General features: G+C 39.0%; 1 protein-coding gene across 4 annotated transcripts in view; it reads right to left on the bottom strand.

Annotated features, from left to right (window-relative positions):
- The window catches only part of RB1CC1 (RB1 inducible coiled-coil 1), a 165,688-nt gene that overhangs the window by 63,965 nt on the left and 81,579 nt on the right, over positions 1–20,144 (bottom strand). For all 4 annotated transcript variants that reach the window (XM_084620270.1, XM_084620271.1, XM_084620273.1 and 1 more), the window contains 2 exons: positions 19,137–19,263; positions 5,132–7,023 (listed from right to left, as the gene is read on the bottom strand). In XM_084620270.1, coding sequence (XP_084476396.1) covers positions 5,132–7,023; positions 19,137–19,263 — 2,019 coding nt within the window. The remainder of the gene's footprint in view (positions 1–5,131; positions 7,024–19,136; positions 19,264–20,144) is intronic.

Here is a 20,144-nt window from a genome sequence, read left to right as displayed (position 1 = left end):
TGATTACCTTTATTAAATAATCAAAATTACAATCCCTTTATATAAAACAGACAATATGCACTTTTAAAAATCATTGCAACTTTTGTACAAGACATTAAAAGTTTCAGACTTTACAGTATACTAACTTGTAAATTTGCTTGCTCTTTCACTTTTGTTCTTGTACTTTACTCATTCTAAAAGAACTTTCCAATAAAAGGCTTCAACACAATGTATAAAAAAAACTTTACCCACTGAGTACATTTCTGTGTCTGAAAGATGAAGCAAGCCAATATTACTTATTTCCATTTTGCCATTGACTTTAATGGGATTGGAACTGGGCCTAAAGTTGAACATAGTTAATAAGTGTGAAAGCACACAACTCCTTTAATTTAAAAAGTATATACCTTTAAAAGTTGTACATTATTCTTTGAAAATATGGTGCTTAGACCAACATTTAAATATGCACTGTTTGCAAAGCTAGATTATTAAAAAAACATAACTCTTTAGGCCCTACACAAACAAAACAATGTACATATAATATCATAGCCAATATTGCATACTCTGCTTTGTGTACATGCAGAAGCTTGTGTAAGTGTTGCTTTCCTCTTTTTTTCCCATCACACATCTATGTAATTCAGAATGGATGGATTAATGAGCTAGAAACCGGATTTGAAATATCTAGACTTCCTTGAACAAGTTTAAATCATGCAACAATCAACTCAACTCTTCATTTGTGAAGGGAATTTATTTATTAAAGTGCAGTATACAGCGTGGGCATATTTGGGATGAGACCTTACAAACAAGGACCTTTCTGTTTTACATGAGCACAAAAGATTCCATTACACGATTCATAATGGGCAGAGAAACTGCTCTATTTGCAAAACTTTCCCCATCCTGGATATTTCTGCAGCATACTCTACACCAGAGGTGGGCAAACTACGGCCTGCGGGACCATCCTGCCCGGGTCCTGAGCTCCTGGCCCAGGAGGCTCGCCCCCGGCCCCTCCCCCGCTCTTCCCCCTCCCCCGCAGTCACGTCACCGTGCGGGCAGCAGGGCGCCAAGCTCCTGCCGCTCTGATCAGCATGGTAAGGGGGTGGCGGAGGCACGCGTGGCGGGGGGTGGGTTGAGTAGAGGGTCCCGGGGGGGGGGGGGGGGAGTCAGGGGCGGAGGGTCGAGGGGCAGAGGTTCTGGGGTGGTCAGAGAACAGGGGGGGTTGGATAGGGTGTGGGAGTCCCGGGGGGCCTGTCAGGGGGCGGGGGTGTGGATAGATCGGGGCAGTCAGGGTACAGGGAGCGGGGGGGCGAGGGGGTTGGATAGGGGGTGAGAAGTGGGAGGGGGCGGATAGGGAGCGGGGGCCAGACTTTTTGGAGGACACAGCCTTCCCTACCTGGTCCTGCATACAGTTTTGCACCCCGATGTGGCCCTCGGGCCAAAAAGTTTGCCCATCCCTGCTCTACACTATGTGTTGCTTTTTTATTCACGGACTAAGAAAACACAGAAAGGGAAAGGTTTACCATGCTGCCCTGTTAATGTGCTTCAATGATGTTCTATAGAGACCACCAATAGACATTTGAAGTTAGACTTGGTATGATGACTGAATTATCTTTCACCTTTCTAAGATGGCCAACATGGGTGCCAATTAGAGTTAAATTTTGGAGGAGTTAAATTTCTTGTGTGGAGAAAAAACCCTATCCACTAAGGACAGAATCATTGTACATATTGGCTTCTGTCCAGATATTAGTTGCTTTTGTCTATTTGTCATTACTCCACAGTCAAGAAATGAACTAGTGATCTTTTAATGACATTTTCCATATCCTATTCATCTCCTGAGTCATCCAGTCACACAGAAGAATCCATTAAAAGACCTCATATCAGTGTTTATGACTACATTAAGGGCTTGTCTATACAGGAAGTTAGTGCACAGCAAACTAAGGTGTGAATTTACTGTACACTTGCTAGTCTGATTAAGTCCCCATGTGGGCACACTGTGCATTAAAAATGCCTTGAACGGTTTAGTTTATTACACTTTAAAGAGTATTTAGCTAAAGCACACAAAGGCACTTTTAGTGCATAGTAAGTGCACACATGGGGCATTAGTGTGAAATAGCTTGTGCACTGTAAATTTATATCTTATCTTGCTGCTCACTAACTTCTCCATGTAGACAAGACCTAACACTTCTGGGAAATTTCCCACTATAGCAATTTTATGATATGAACAGGTGTACACATGCCCCATAACTGCCAGAGAAAGCTTCCTATTTGTCACTGGTAATAGCTTTTTCAAGTCCCGTTTTAATGGAAACTTGTCTAATATAGATAGCTTGCAGTAAAGTTTGCCAAATAATTTCTATTATAAAGATCCTCCAATAAAAAAAAACTTCAAAAACAGACTCCAACGAGAAACTGCAGAATTGGAATTAATTTGCAAACTGGACACCATTAAATTAGGCTTGAATAAAGACTGGGAGTGGATGGGTCATTACATCAAATAAGAACTATTTCCCCATGCTTATTTTTTCCCCTGCTTGTCAACTGTTTGAAATGGGCCATCCTGATTATCACTACAAAAATTTTTTTTCCTTCTGTTGGTAATAGCCCACCTTAATTGATTAGTCTCATTACAGTTGTTATGGCAACACCCATTTTTTTCATGTTCTCTGTGTATATCTATCTTCCTACTGTATTTTCCACTGCATGCATCTGATGAAGTGGGTTTTAGCCCATGAAAGCTTATGCCCAAATAAATTTGTTAGTCTCTAAGGTGCCACAAGTCCTCCTCAGTTTTTTTGTTTTTAATTGATTATATCTTTGCCCAACTAACTGCCTGGCTGAATTTTTCTATGCTGGGTGTCTGCCTCAGGCTGAATGGTTTTTTTTTTTTTTGGAAAGTTTCAGTTCTCCTAGTTCAGCCATGTCCAAGCAAAATTAGGGATGACATTCTTTTGCTTATATTAATTCCTACAGTTATTTCACTAAGAAGCTCTACCAACTCCTTGCCCTGGGAGCAAGAATATGATATTTGGCAGAGTGTAACACTAATATCCAGGATGTTCCTTTTGCCACCCTCGTGAAAATGCACCCTAATTTGACAATGTCATAAGCATCTGGAAAACTGCTTGTGACTTAGTACTCAGTAGAGCAGTGGCTCTCAACCTTTCCAGACTACTGTACCTCTTTCAGGAGTCTGATTTGTCTTGCATATTCCAAAGTTATACCTCTCTTAAAAAGAACTTGCTTACAAAATCAGACATAAAAATACAGAAGTGTACACTATTACTGAAGAAACTGCTTACTTTCTCATTTTTACCATATAATTATAAAATGAATCAATCAATTGGAATATAAATATTTCACTTACATTTTACTGTATAGAATATAGAGCAGAACAAACAAGTCATTGTATGAAATTTTAATTTGTACTGACTTTGCTAGTGCTTTTTATGTAGCTTGTTGTAAAACTAGGCAAATATCTAGATGAACTGATGTACCCCCGGAAGACTTCTGGGTACCCTCAGCGGTATGCTTACTCCTGGTTGAGAACCACTGTAGTAGAGGATTGTTACCTCTTCAGTACACATCACCCATTCTGAGCACTGAATGAGGCAGGGGTGCTATGGAAAAAATAGTATGTGATCATGTAATTAAAGACTACCATAGTGTATAAACAGGCTGAATTAAAGTTGCATTGAATTAAAGAGTACATGACTGTATAAACTTAACCTTTTAATGTACATTTTTTGTATGTAGTACTGACAATAGAGATTTCACCATACAAACGATAGTGTTAAAATCAAACTGATGTGGATAAAACTAGTATTTAAATCAAATTTCACCTTTTTAAAATTTTGTACTGCAAACGTATAATATTTTTGAATTCTACATTTCAAGAAAAAACAGTAATTTTAGAACTCTATCATACTCACTGACATTTAAAAAGAAAAGAAAGATCTCATTTAAATTTGTATCCAGATCTTGGGCCACATTGTTTTTCTTCTGAGCTCTGTCTATTTCATTGGTATTTCATAATCTCAATTTACTCCCCAAGCCCATTTGTCTGTTTTATCTACCTACCATATCTTCAAATCTAGACTGAAAACTCAGAGACTGCTTCTCTTACTCATCTGTACTATACCGAGCACAATGAGATCTTTTATTGGGGCTACTAAGTGCTAACAATATAAATAACAATATGCCCTCTGTTATATTTATGTGACTATGGAAGTAAAGGACGTTTGCACAGCACTTAAAAACATTTGATCTTCTTTCTCTGTAAACATAATGAAATCCTGGTTGCCACACTCACACTTTCTTTCAGAGGCATAAGATGATATATTTCATGTAAGTTATCATGGAACAGTTGCTGGCAAGTGGCAGGTTTATCTGCTGCCAGCAAATGAGTGGTTGGTTGCCAAAAAAGGAATATGGTTTCTTAAAGCAGCTTTTATGTACCATAACAATATACTCGCTTCTGAAATGTCCATTGTACCATGGACCAGCACCATAACTAGATATTTGCAGAGTGTGTACCCTGAAATAATGTGGATGATGTACAATCTACATAGAACCAACCCTGAGTTACTCAGATTTTTTTTTTTAATAGATGTCTTTTTTTTTCGGACAAGATGGCGAGAAGATAATATTGCACACCCCAAGTGAAAGGATAAAAAGGTTTGATGTTAAAATAATGAATCTACCAAACTCTGCTTGTGCTTAGGATCTCTGTGTGATAGTTTTCAGTAGTTTATGAAGTTGAAATTCAAAAGCCCTATTTTTTTAAAACATTTAAAAATATGTTTCAAACCTTAAGATTAATTAGACACTGACTTTTTTAAAAGCTTGTATTAAACGTGGTTTTAAATCCACTATTCATTTTAAAGTTCTTTCCAGAGTGTTAAGGAACAGTAATGTAACTTAGCTCTACAAAATATTGAGTTAATTCATTAATTTAGAGTCCACTGATGCAAAAAAACGTTACCATCTATGAATCTTAACAGTTTGAAACTCTAAGTCAAAATAGTTAAACTGCATCATAAATGTCTAGGAACCAAGGTGGTATATTGTAGACTACCTTGTAAATGCAGTACACCACAAAAATTGTTGAATTATCTTATTTTTAGATCACTAACAAAGTACAACTTAATTCTTACAGTACCTCTGATTTACTTGCATCTCAAGTAGTTGTATTTTTTCCAAGAGTTCTTTTTCAACAGCTTTCCTCTGTAATTCAAACTCTTTAAGGGTCATTCGTATTGCATCCTCTTTTTCAATATTGAGCCTTTGAACAAGTAGTTTTCTTTCCTGTTCCTGGTTAGTTATTAACAGTTCTTTTTCCTCCTCAAGATTATGAATAAGATGTTCAAATTTGTCCTTCTGTTCAGACACAGCCAATTTTTCCTTTTCTAGGGCATTCGCTTCCACTTCTAATTTACTCTGTAGTTCTATTACTTGTTCTTTGAGACTTTTTTCTACTTCAAAAGCTTTTTGATGTAAAGAGGTTACTTTGTTTAATTCAATTTTAAGTACATTTGTTTCTTCTTCATGTCTGTCCACTAATTCTGAAATACACTGATCTTTCTCAATTGTCATTAAAGTTCTTAGCTCTACTAGGCCCACTTGATATTCATCATTATTAACTTGTATCTTATGGTTTAAGTTATCTAACTCCTTTCTTAAATTTTCAGTTTCCTTATCAATAAAGGACTTTAGGATCTCTTGTTGCTGAGTTCTGCTTTCTTCCAACAACATCTTCATTTCATCGGTTTCTGTTTCCTTCAGTGCAAGTTCAACTTCTAATTTGCACCTCAAGTCAAACAGATCAGAAACTTTGAGTTTTAACTCCTCTATCTGTTGCTCCTTATCTTGGACAACTGCTGCATGAGATTCCTGCATTTGTTCGAATCTCTGCTGGTTTTCTTTTTCTAACTTATCTAAACAATCCTTGTGCTCAGCTATTAGTTTCTCAAATTCCTGAGTATGCCTGATTTGTAGATTGTTTTCCAATTCTTTAAGGTGACTTTGCTCCAAACTCTGAAGCTCTGCCCTCAAAAGATGAATTTTTTCATCATTTTCAATATGAAGCTTTTTCAAATCTTCCAATACCATCTCACGTGACTGTCTCAGTTCTTTAATTTCACAATTCTGATTCTTCATTTGGCCTTCCAATACAAGTAATTTCCTATCTTTCTCATTCTGCAGACAAACAACGGCTTCTTTTTCATTCTTCACCATCGCAAATTCATTATCTTTATTTTGCAAAACTTCTTCAAGACCTATTAAGTCTCCCGTTAACTTTTTAATCTTTTTTTTGTTTTCTTCAACGTCTCCTAGCAATGTATCAATTCTAGTTTCATACTCACTTTTCAAAGATTGCAATTCTTTTTGATGTTTATCTTTCAGTGTTTTTTCAAGTGAAAATTTTACTTTTTGTATAATATTCCTTATTTCTACTGATGTACATTTTAAAGAATTTGAAAAGTCACACTGTTCTTTTTGTACAAATGTTCTAAAGTGACAAAGGTCTTCTTTTATGTTTCTTAAATTAAACTGTGATTCCTGGGCAACAACTCTACACTTCTCCATACGAACATTTAGAGAATCCTCCTTTACACAAATATTTGTGTCTTGCATACGTCTACTGTCTATTGCATTGATAACTGAAGAATAGAGGGACTCCACCATCATTTCTGGACTTTGTGGATCACTTACAATATGAGGAGATGATGGATTTTCCTCTATTACAAACTCATTCACTGCTGACATAAAGTCCGACTCTGGACTTTCTGCTAGTGAATCCAAGTCCAAAGACCCTTGCTTAAGGGCTTGCTCTAAGTTTGGATGAGCGATTGTTTCAAAATCAAATGTATGAGCATCAATGCTGTCTGGAGACAATTCATCTAATGGAGCTGGGGGACACACAGGTGGACACAAGGGACCCTGAAGACTGAGTGATGGAGGAGTTCTAGAAGAGGTAGCAATTGTGGTTCCTTTAGCACTTTCCATCCTTGGTGTAGTAGCAGATTGTGGTGATGCTTGACTACTGGAGATCTGCAAGTATAAAATTTAAACCAAAGCTTTACAAACTGAATGATAAATACATTAATTTTAAGATTTAGCTACAACTTGGCAATATCATAACAAATAAAGTAACCCGAGCACTAGAAAGTGTCACAATCATTATACATATAACTTTTCAAAAATGGACGCTAAAAAGTTAAGGAAATGTAAACTCAAATGGTTTTGACAATTTCAGCGTCTTCCTTGAAATCTTCAGTTAGCAAGTGTGTTGTGTGTGCAACATTAACTATATGTATACCAAAATTTACTATAATTACTGTGATTGTGAAGTATATGTAGTGTAATTTAAGGACTGTAATGTAATTTTATATACTGTACAAACATCTGAAAGTGATAGCAGTTGCCAAAAAATGCTAGGAGCCAGGAAATTAAAGAAAACCATCACATATTTGATATGAAAATTAATTATCTTTGCTACTGTGCTTTGTTTTCTAAAACTGTATGAACTTGCTTTTCTGAAAGTATTACTTAATGAAAAAAGTTGACTTCTGATTTACACTATAATAATATGAATAATAGGATGCAAAATTAAGATCTAGATGAAGAGAAAAATATGTCTAATGAAGGCTTCTCTCTGCACACAATTCCCTTTCTTCTTTTTAATCAACTGTTAAAACATTTTATAATAAAGTACATTTTTAGTATTTCAACAAAAATATAAGATTTCCCAACATATTTATAAAATGTTCTTGATGCAGTAAAACTCATCCACAGTAATACAGACATCGAAGGCAAATCAGGTTTCTCCTCTTTTTCACAGACGCAGAAAGATGCAACAACAGGGGCCTTCAATAGATAGCACAGAGAAGGGCACAGAAGAATGAAAAATAGCCTACCTGATGATTTTCTTTCTCAAACTAACCCTCCCCCATTTGGGCCACACCTCTCTTCCTATAAATACTGGAGAAAGTTCAGACTTGGTTAGGGAGCTCCAGAATTTGGCCATACCCCTTCTTTAAAACACTGAGGGCCAGATTAACCAGCCCATTAGATCCATGTTCTGCTGCCAGAATAGTACAAAGCAGACAAAGCTGGCTCACTCAACTTTCTGGAACTTTCCCTTGTGAAGTAAACTGAACCAAGGGGTCTTGGCAAATTTTTTATTTACTCCAGAGGATCCAAGGGCAGTCTCATTTCAAGTCTCAAGTGCTGGACAGATTCTTGAATTAGAAAGTGAATCTTATCCCAGTGGGGTAGAATAAGCCACCCAGTCTTGAACCTTTCTCTGATAAAGCAAGGGTTAATGGGCTATGATTATCTAGGTTATGTAATGTAAAGCAATTTCTGATACTAATGTAAAGAAATTTGCATGTCTCAGTGCAGTTTTCAGCTTCTGAATCACAAAATTCCCATCACTACTAGAGCTGAATGAATAATTGATTTGTTGGTTCACTAGCAATTCTGAAAAATTGTGGGGGGAAATTGGATCAGGTTGAACCATAAAAAAAAAAAATCCAATAAAAATGCAGTGAATTCAAAAAATCTGTTTTATTTGCCCCACTACCTGTGATGTGGGAGACCAGAGTTCAGTTCCTCCCTCTGCCTGATGTGGAGAACGACTATGAACTGCTACTGTGAATGACAATGAAGTCATTGGGCCAGAGAGAGAGAGCGTGAGAATGACACTACAGCCTGCTGCTTAGGGTATTCTCCTAGGATGTGGGAGACCAAGTTCAAGCTCCTGATCCAATGACTAAATTATCCACAATGGAACAGCCTGACACATCAGAATATCCCAAAGCCCAGTGGCTAGGGCCAACTCCTGTAACATAGATGACCCAAGTTCAAATGCTTTCTCCACATCAAGCAGAAGGGGAAGTCAAACCTAGGTCTTCCACATGCCAGGTGAGTGTTCTAATCCCTGGGCTTAAAGTTATAAGGAAGGTTTCCTCCACCTCCTCATGCCACTCAAGGCCAAAAGAGTATTTTTTTTTTTATTATTTTGGTCAAAACTACTGGACAGATTCATGTCTAATTTGTGAACAGGTTTGGGTCAACCAAAAATGCATTTTTCGGAGAAGCTATTCATCTGATACATTTTGCCCAACTTAAAACATTACAATTAGCTATAACTAGCAAGCTTTTTTTCAGTCTCAGCAAAGCAGGCAAGGACTGAATGAACAGAGACTAAGTTAGCTCCCCCTAGGTCAAGGCTGAGCCACAATGGCAGAGTGTAGGCTTTTTCTTTTGTGGATACCTAGAGAACTTTATTCTCCAGGACTAGCAACTGTCAAACACTAAATTCACACTCATGATTTACTTGATTATTTAGAGGTTTTCCAGTGCTGTCACTCCGAGGACTATGTTACTTATCAGTCTATGTATATTCCAAAATAATTTTCTGGAATATACCTTTTATTTCCTAAATACTACTGACAGAAAGAGTGGTACAATTTTCAAGCAGGCCAAGTTTGAACCTCAGAATCACAAATAAAACTTAAAACATTCATTTAAACAAGCATAAAAATCAGGACAAATAAAATGTAGATGATTTTGCTCTGTACTGAGTCTGAATTTATGTTATGGTTAATATACGGTTTTATTTCTAAATCAACATTCTGGAACAGAGGTTAAAACCCTACTTTAAAATGTGTATCTTATAGTTAACGTAGGAGTCTCATCACAAAGAATCTTGTTCGTTAGTGCAGAATTGCAAAGCACTTCGAATTCTGCTTGATATTCTGCTGTAATCCCAATGAGTTGATGCACAGCAATTAAAAAGACAAACCTGAGTAAGTTACTCATATTTCACCCACACAGACCCTCCAGATTCGCAAAAGAGCAGAAGTATAACTGAAATCTGTATATCCCAGGGAAATATACACGTAGAAACCAAAATGAATTTAATTAAAGGCATATTTACAATATTTAGTGTAATTGCTGAAGGCCAACTGGGCAATCTGCATGCTGCCCCCACCCCGAGCACTAGTTCCATAGCTCCCATTGGCCAATGGGAGCTGCAGGGGCAGCGCCTGCGGGCGGAAGCAGCATGCACAGCTGCTTAGCCGCACCTCTACCTAGGAGCACTCAGATCCGGCACCCCGCACACCCCCTCCTCCATGCCCCAAGCCTCTTCCTGCACCCATACTCCCTCCCTGAGACTGCGCCCCAACTTGAGCCCATTTCTGCACCCAAACTCCCTCCCTCTTAGTTAACTGGAATTTTTGACTTACCAGCACCCCTCATTCCTCCAACATGCTGGATACTGTACCTTTAATGTACAACAGGCATCCCATGACAAAGTAGAAATTTTTCAGAGACTGTTGCCCTTATGTTGTAACTATTTTTTAGGCCTCACTGCTGCAAAGAGTTTCATGAAAGTGGATACTTACGCCTACACAGATATCTCTGCAGGATTAGGGCCTTAGTAAAGTTACCACTGCCTGCAGAATTGTTCAGTAGAAAAATGAAGCGAGGCAGTTAAAATTCCTCTATTGCTATTTTCTGCCCTCCACTGGTTTACTTTCAGAAGATTACCTTCAACTATAAATGCTAGAAACTAATGGAAATCTTGCACTCTGTAGAATAGTATGATATGAGTACTCTTAATTGTCAAACATAGGCAGGGCATATGACAACCTTGACTTATATGGATAACAGCAATATCACTAGCACGAAACATAAAATTACCAGGTTTTCAAGCCTCAAAGCTTCAGGCAACAATTCCAAGTGGAAATTAGAAAGAGTAATGCAATTAGGTATATTAAAGAGTTTTCATGCTTCTCTTTTGCAACTAGCCACTGTCTAGAAAAGGATGCTGCACTTGTCTGTCTCAGTAGGCATTTCCTGTGTTCGTATTCAATACGGCCTTTTTAGCTATGAAAAAATCAGGTGATTTAAATATTAAAAAAGGGGGAAAAGTCTCCAAGAAGAGACACTATTTTTCTTAAAGGGATTGTCCCATGTTTGATACTACTATCAAAAACATTTTTTCCTTTGGGGTTAAATTTCAATGTATGTAATTTCTTTCAGTAAAACCTGTAAAAAATATTGCAGGACCCCTGCTGTAGTGACAAGCATCTGGATTCACAACAGATGCTTTAAAAATATATATATCAGCGACGCTTAAATATATTTAATATTGGCCAAACGAGAAACATGTTTTGATGAACATGAGCCAATACTGATGTCAGAGTGAGCATACTAAATATTACTTAAAAAGACATGTAAGGTTAGGAGGTCCCAGGGATTTCAGAAATCCAAAATTTAAAGAACGCAGCAGTCTTAATACCATATTTTAGGAAAGACTGAAATCATCCGTTAAAGATTAGCTTAATTCAAAGGTGAATGATTATTATTCAGAATTTGTATGGTGCATACCAGAGATGCATGACATTGTATAATGAATAGACGCATGGCCCCTTTTCCGAACTGATCACAAAAACATAGGGGCACTGGGGGAAACAGCAGGAGAGGAGGAAAAGCAGGAGAGAGCGAGGGAGGGAGAAAAGAATACACAATAAGTTTACAAGGTTGCTTGGATAGTAGTGTGCTTCATGTTAGTCATGTTATTTTTAAAAAAGTTTTATTTTACTGCAAAGGAATGTGTTTGAAGATTATGGAATAGTGTGGTTTGAAGCTGACCAGGACACTAGGGTAACACTTCTACTCTCACAAAAATGACACAAAAAAGGCTCTTTACTTAAAAGGTATCAAAGCATTACACATATCCATCCCATCTGAGAGCCAGCCTCGCTCATAATACAGAAGAACCTCAGAGTTACGAACACCAGACAGTTACAAACTGACCAGTGAACATACCTCATTTGGAACCAGAAGTATGCAATCAGGCAGCAGAAGAGATTAAAAAAGGGAAATGAAGAGTATGTTTTTAAAAACATAATTTGACGGGGTAAGGAAACTGTTTCTGTGCTTGTTTCATTTAAATTAGCATTGGTAAAAGCAGCATTTTTCTTTGCATAGTAAAGTTTCAAAGATGTATTATGTCAATGGTCAATTGTAAACTTTTGAAAGAACTATAAGGCTTTGTTCAGTGTTACGAACATTTCTGTTATGAATAACCTCCATTCCCAAGGTGTTCTTAACTTTGAGGTTCTACTGTACAGTGATTTTTAACATCACACTGGCATAGCGATTATTTACCTATTCAGAGAGAATAATGTTACTTAATGATCAAAATCACTACCTGAAGCACCCTAAGATCTCTTTGGACATCTCTCACTCAAATACTGACCAGGCTTATCTTTGTTTATACAGCGAGTTGAGAAGGCATGACAATCACTTTGTGATAATTGCACAAAATAATTTAGAGTAACAAGAAAGTGTTGGGGGAGGGCAGGTCCAAAAAAAAAAAAAATCACAAAATAAAAATATAGAGTGACAAACTGTCAGTGTTCATTAATACTTCAATGCAGCATGAAAAATAGGATGCACCCTACAATGAAGGGAAAAGTAGGTAAAAAAATCAATATTACTTAATATCAGGAAATTAAGAGTTTAAAAGTTGAAATAATCAGCTTTGAGGATCTTTAGAAAATGATCAACACCAGCATCCTTAAATAAATACCATAACCTATGATACTGTATATGTTTCCAGGGTTATTTAAACTTGTACATCATGCCAATGATATGTTGTTAAAAACATGTTAAAAGAATAAAACAGAGGTCCTATCAGGACATTTATCTACTGCATTTGGAATAGTATTTGAAGTTATTTATGCAGTTTGGGTATAAATGAGCCCCCATTTCCTTTCTTCTACAATTTGTCTTGTCAATTTTGGCTTTGACCCTACAATTCACTGAGTATAGATGGACTGCTGTGCCCACGCACAATGCATCACAAGAATCACAAGGTAAAAACCTTCGGAGTAATGGAGAGATTGAAAGATAATACATCTGTGGTTTGAACTCAGGAGATATTTATTTGAACCCAGTAGATATCCTTATAGGGATATGGAAATAACGTTTCTCAGTTCAAGAGCAGCAAACCAATCTAGAGTAGGCAGGGAGAGAATGATTAGAGACAGCTGAAATTTCCTGATGTATCTGGAGTAACGGGAGTAGAACTCTCTGCTTCTGGTGTTCAGAGGTACTCATTCTACAGCAGTGGTTCTCAAAGCCGATCCATCGCTTGTTCAGGGAAAGCCCCTGACGGCCTGACGGGCCGGACCGGTTTGTTTACCTGCCGCTTTGGCATGTTCGGACGATCATGGCTCCCAGTGGCTGCGGTTTGCTGCTCCAGGCCAATGGGGGCTGCGGGAAGCGGTGCGGGCCAAGGGACGTGCTGGCCACCCTTCCCGCAGCCCCCACTGGCCTGGAGCGGCAAACCGTGGCCACTGGGAGCTGCGATCAGCCGAACCTGCGGACACGGCAGGTAAACAAAACCGGTCCAGCCGACAGGGGCTTTCCGTGAACAAGTGGCTGACCGGCTTTGAGAACCACTGTTCTACAGCACTAGTACTCAGAAGAGCCTGTACTTTTTTTGTTAATAGCCCTTTGTGGGAAGGGTCCTTCAAAAGGGACGAGATGAGGAGCGTGCATGAAGGCTTTGAATTGGGTTCCATAGCCTTCCTTTTCTGTATCTAAAATCCATCTGTCCAAGGTAATAGTTGTCTATGCATTGTAAAATTTGGACAGAAGTTCTCCAGAACCATAGATGGGATCCTCCAAGATTGGTTAGAAGCTCTCGATTAACATGTCAAACCCATGGCCTGACATTTGGTAAGGAAGATGTGACTAAGGAGTTCTTTGTCTTTACATGAGGTTTTAAGATTTCTTCCTCTCCTGTGTCTGCAAAGATGTTTGCTGTCGAGGATGCTGTTGATAGTAAGGCTGCCTCCTCTGGTTATGGTACAAGAAGGATGAAAAATGTGGGCTACATTGCCAATGATACCTAGACATCCTCTTTCTATAAGGAGACAAATCCTAGACATCTTGCTATGGATCGAGTATCTTTCATTTTTTCCAGTATCTCATCCATTTTTGCACTAAATAGGTCAGCGATTCTCAATCAGGATTCCGAAGCCTCCTGGGGGACTTCAGGGGTCCATCAAGCAGGGCCAACATTAGACTCTCTGGGGCCCAGGGCAGAAAGCTGAAGCCCCATCGCATGCCACCCGGGGCTGAAGTCGAAGCCTGAGTAACTGTGGCATGGGGCCCCAGACAATTCCCCTGCTAGCTACCCCCTAATGCTGGCCCTGGCTTTTATATGCAGAAAACCAGTTATTGTGGCACAGGTGGGCTGTGCAGTTTTTATAGCATGTTGGGGGATGGCAAGGATCAGAAAGAAAAAGGTTGAGAACCCCTGAAACAGGCCACCCCGTTCAAAGGGTATGTCCTCCATTTTAGATTTCATATCAAATGGGAGAAAAGATGAATGTAACCAAGCATGTTTTTGTAGAGCTATTACAAATGTCCCTGATCTTGAGGTGGTAACAGAGCATGCCTGGCAATATTTTGACCTTTCTTAATAAGGGCTGATGTTAATTTCCTCTGCTCTTCTGGTAAATGTTTAATAAAATTGGACATCTTCTCCCCTAACTGAAATCTCGCCATAACTGCTTGGTAGCTAGCTATGTGCATGTTTAAGGGTGTGGAAGAAAATGATTTTCTGCCCAGAAAATCCAATTCCACCCTGTCCTTTATCTATGGTGCTGGACGGTTTTTCTTATCTAGACTTTTTCATTGTTGCTGTTGTAACTAAAGAGTTTGACTGAGTATGCACATGAGAACAAGAAAATCCCTCCTGTGGAATTTGATATAATAATTTGTCTGTCTTTTTAAAGACTGTTGACATGAAGATGACTATTGACAAGAAGGTTTGGACCAAAAGGGACTTTTGCCAGTTGCCAAAGCCCTTCCAATATAGGCAAGGAGACTATAGCCTTGGCAGTAGATCACAGAATATCATAAACTGGAGGTGAGATCCACAATTTTAAAATCCTATCAACCAATTCACAAAATTGAATTGCATCCTGAGGAAGATGATGCTGTTGCTATCCCGACATTGTCATCAGGAGATGAGCTACTGTGTATCTTTGAAGCATTATGTTGAAAGTCAACCTGTGGAGGTCCTTCCTGGTCATCCTCTTCTGAGAAGACCTGTTCTAAATGGGGGCAAGGAGAATTCTTTAACTCTCAGATCTGTACCTCACAGGTCTGAATCTCTCAGATCCACAGATTGCATTGATGATGCTCTGGCACCCAAGAGTTTGACTTCTAGTCTGCTAAGCGAAGAGGGAAGGAGCTGGCTCGTACAATCAGGATATCTAAGGAGGCATAGGTCAGTCCTGCCAATTTCCCCAGTCTGGTATCATATCCCCAAAGAATACACCGGGAATCTGGCATTACCTTGAGCATGAACACTTCACTTGGGAAAAGCCTGTCTCTTTGGCGTAATCATGGGATCTGGATCAGACTCTGATTATGGATCCGACCCCAGACCTGATATCAAAGCCATCGGTGAGATCCACAATGTAGGGATCCCAAACCTGGAAGGTGGAGAAAAGTTCTTCACTGGTGACCCTGTAGAGGTTTGAAGTGGATGTGGTAATGATTCCAGAGACCTCTCTCTGTACTTCTTCCCTTAATCTTTTGTCTGGCAGAAAATGCAATCTCTTTGGATCCAAAGAAGAGTGAAGATGTGGATGAATTTGAGATGTAACCTCCACTGCATGTTGTTGTCTTTGCCTGAACGGATCCGAAGGTCTCATCTTCAGATCTGTACTCTTGAATCCATGTTGAGGTCTTGAGTCTTTAGATTTCAGATCTGTGATTTGAAAGTGAGGAACAGTGGAGATATGCTTTAGTTTGGCCTTTCTCTTCCTCAGAACTGAGGCAGATGCTCTCAACACATTCTGCGGATCCTTAGGATGCTTGTCCAGATATGGGGCCAGAGAGGAATGTACTGTGGCTAAAGTTGGATCTGATCAATGGGACACAGTTGATTTGGAAATAGCATGAGTCTCCAAAGCCAAATCTCTTGTCTCGAATCCGGACATAGTTGTGTAGCCAGACAGCCAGCCCCCCCCCCCCCCCCCTCAGACCAGCATTGCTGGAAACACAGGAGGAAGCCGGAACAGGGCACTTAACATATATTCCAGCACAGCCTTTGAAGCTGTGCCTCTGGGAACATATACGATTAAGCTCACAGCAGGCAGAGGCCCTGTGACAGACATGGCTCTTAGCCCCTACTAAATAGCGTGATGCACACACACCAACATCCTAGGTGGGAAAATATTTACCCTGATAAAAGAAATGTCCAGTAGTCGAAACTTATTGTTTCTCTCCCTTGCAAGTGTAAACTACTCTTGCGAAAGCTGGCGTCACCCCAAGAGACCAGCCTCAATTTCGCATAAGAAAGGAGAAAGAGAATAAAGGAATACAGAGGTATAAGTAGGGGACCTACAGCACCATGATTTTTGAGTGCTTTTCACTATCTATCTGCTGGTCAGATAAGTGACAGCCTCCCAAGGCTTCTGCAGCTAAGAGGGTCCCTACGCCTTGTCCCTTATTCGTCTTTCCGTGGAATTGAGTGACCGATCCTGGCTTGGCACCGCTGGAATCGAGAGCTGCAAGGAGGGTAAGAAGCATCCACACCTGATCTCCTATTTTTAGTGTACACATATTTTGAAATAGAGCTCTATACTTTGTTTTCTTTCTTTGGGATTGTGGCTTCAGTTTTGTAACTTGTTTGTGTGTGTAACATCTCTACATTTAAATAAGTAGGCACTAGCAATTTTGTAACCACATGATTAGAATCTAGCTTAATAAATTTTGGTAACCGTTTGTGCATAAGCCTGACTTGTTTTCTCTGGTTTACTGTAAAGCAGCCAACACAATTAAAGAACCTCAGCTGTTTTGGCTCTAAAGCCTGGCCATTAGGTGAGAGTACTAAGAGCCTAGCATTCAGTTGTGCCGCCTCCACGGGGCAAACTCTTGGGGCACCTGTCAGTCAGTATTGACTGCCCGCTGCGAAGGAGCTCGGAGCTCTAGCAGTTAAAGTCACGGGTGGTTAGGACCTTGGGGCATCTGTCAGCCTAGCCCGGGCTGCCCGCCGTGAAGGGACAGGGCGTCCTAGCGGTTAAAGTCACGGATGGTACAAACGGGCATAGCTGGCACCTCACCAAACATCCTTGGCCGTCGGCTAACAAGTTGGTGCCGATTCTGGTCTCTTATTCTTCTTTTTGGATCCCTTAGAGCTATCGTATTCCAAAGGTTTAGCTGAGAAGGTCTCTGTTGTAAAAGAAGAGCCTGCCGTCTATTTTCTCTCATTCCTGGCACAGGGAGTGAATATGCTGCATATCTGACAGTATGCTGGTGAAAGATTTTCAGCCAAGCATTTTTGACACTGGACATGCCTAACTGAAGATGGGAAGACCACTGTGTTACCCTGGATTTGAGGGGTGGGTGTACATCAGAATGTGATTAAGTTAATTGCAACCATATTACGTTCATTCAGCCAACATGAAAAAGCTCACACCCTTCTTAGAGAAAATCTCAGGACAGCCTCTCATACAATGAAAAGGCTTTAAATCATAGTTAAGTGGTGAAACTTTTAAAAAGGGGACCTGGTCTGGTTCCACAATCATAGAATATCAGGTTTGGAAGGGACCTCAGGAGGTCATCTAGTCCAACCCCCTGCTCAAAGCAGGCCCAATCCCCAATTTTTGCCCCAGATCCCTAAATGGCCCCCTCAAGGATTGAACTCACAACCCTGGGTTTAGCAGGCCAATGTTCAAACCACTGAGCTAGCCCACAATCCTAGGAGAAGGAAGGGTAGGAGCCCTAAGATGGATGAACCTCAGGAGGGACACTATGCATACTGTCATTATGCAGTACTGAGACACATAAAAGAAGTGGTGTATAACAGTATACAATAGGGTCCCAGAACAAAATCCAAAGTCATGCATAAAGACTATATGAGACATTATCAGGTGGACAGAATCTCAGCTTGACTACCCTGAGAAACTAAGAATGTCGCTGTGGAAGCTGAGGCTGAAAGAGTTGCATCACAGATTCCCATTAGAACAGAAGCAAATGTCTCAGCCAGCAGAACCCACAGAAACAATGAACCGTCTTCAGGAACCCACTGGAAGCAGCCACTTCCTGGCTGGCTGAAAGGAAACCAGGTAGGAAAAGACAACTCCAAGAAGATTTGAATGGAAGTAAAATTGATTTGGGTTGGTGATGTGAAAATAATCTCACAGAAAAATACTATATAAATTAGCAAAGACTTAAACATATATATTTTTTAATTTGTTAAAAGTATTTCTTTTCTTTCTATTTTGGATAAGTCATTCATGGCATCAATGTTTTAAACTGCATTGGGATGTTGGGCAAAGCCTCAGCAGGGCTAAACCAAGTTGTCTGAGGGTTTCTCTGAAATTAGCTGCAAACACAGGAGCTAAGGATTCCTTGGCAAACAGAGTGCAGTAGAGGCAGAAAGTGAGAGTAGTCATGATAGTGCCTTGAGAGGGAGCAGAAGGACAGAGCTCCTTGAACTCACTCGAAAGGCAGTCTTGGAAATTGAGGAGGGAAATACCTGCTGTTTGTTTCTAGTGATTAAGGGAAACAAGACTTTGTGTATACTCTTTGTGAATAAACAGGATTGCACCAAAGAAATACCGGACTTGTGCAATCAATTTATCCTAATGGAAACAACCCATCTAAGCCCCAAAGAGGCAACAATAAAAGAAAACAGAGGAAAATAAAGAGATTTAAAACAAAAAATAAAACCATTTTAAATTAAATTTACATTTCAATTATCTAAATATGCAAATAAAAAGGCAAAAAGCAAAAACGTGCACATTTGCACACAGCAGTTTGATAATTTGGCCAAAAGTTAGGAAATGTTACCAGAATGATCCAAATATAAACTCTGGGGTGTTACGCTTCCTGTATTTTTTCAAAATGCCACCATTTTGCTTTCACTGAAGACTTTAGACTCCCAAAATCTTTGATAGTACATGATGAGACTTTCTCTTTAGGCCTATGCGAAAAACATATGCCCACCACATTAATCTTTGGATTTTGGAGAAAAGATTATATAATGAGCAACCTATTCAAAAAATTTATGAAAATATTCTTTTTTCTTAAAACCTTACCAAAGAAAAACAAAATACCTTTTGCTCATTCAGCAGGTCTGTAATGGTCTGCGACATTTCATCCAAACTTTGTGCTGCTTTTACCAGGTTATGTAGAGCAATTACATGCTGGTGAAGAGGTTCAAAGTCACAAAGTATGGGAACCCTTCAAAAACAAAGTATTTTTAAATTTTAATTTCTTCAATACTACAGTACCACAAATTCAATTTAAAATGTATAGATACAGTAAACAACCTAATCCTGATTTATTCATTTTCTTTATTTCACCAATTTTGCAGGCAATAAACTAGGGCAACAACTTTATTCCAGGTTCTTTACATTAGCAACTCCAAGCAGTTTCAGCGATAGCGTTCTTTCAAATGACAAAAGAAACTATTTAGATTTGAAGTACCATTTCTAAGAAGCTTTAGGTTAAACTCCAGGTTATGTTCTGCCTCCCTCCCAGCCCCCAAAGGAGAGGTTTATGAATAATACCTAGAGTTACAATAACTCTAAGAAGTGATGAAAACTATAACTAAAGAAGATTGAATTACAATGGATTTCTCAGCTGTTTTTAAAAAGAAACGGATTGGAAAGATTTACTGTATATCAAAGTTGACAGAATTTAATATAACATTGCTAACCCATAAACATTTTCCCCATAAATATTACAATAAGACTTTGGGAAAATATATTAATTCTTAACAGATGAACTCTCGATGCTGTGTACATAAAAAGACAGGATGATGAGTTTGTTGTGATCATGATGCAAGTGTCTCGTGCCAAGCCTCAATACTTCCCCCCCTTCAAAACTTCAATCCCTTTAAATTACATATGAACAGGAAAAGTAACATTAATACTAATACAATTAAAGTTGAACTATGAATATAACAAAAAGGGATGCGGTTTATATTAAAAAATAGACCAGCATTAAACAAAATAAAATTATTAAAACCTTAATCAAGGTTTGTGTGTGCAAAATATCATACGTTAAACGTTTTCACTGATTTTAGATTCATAATAAATGTAATATTAATTTAGCAATTC

This window comes from Lepidochelys olivacea (assembly GCF_965140295.1).
Source record: "Lepidochelys olivacea isolate rLepOli2 genome assembly, chromosome: 2".
In the NCBI taxonomy this organism is placed as follows: domain Eukaryota; kingdom Metazoa; phylum Chordata; order Testudines; family Cheloniidae; genus Lepidochelys; species Lepidochelys olivacea.
The sequence above is the reverse complement of the archived record's forward strand: the minus strand, read 5'-3'. Positions and strand labels throughout refer to the sequence as shown.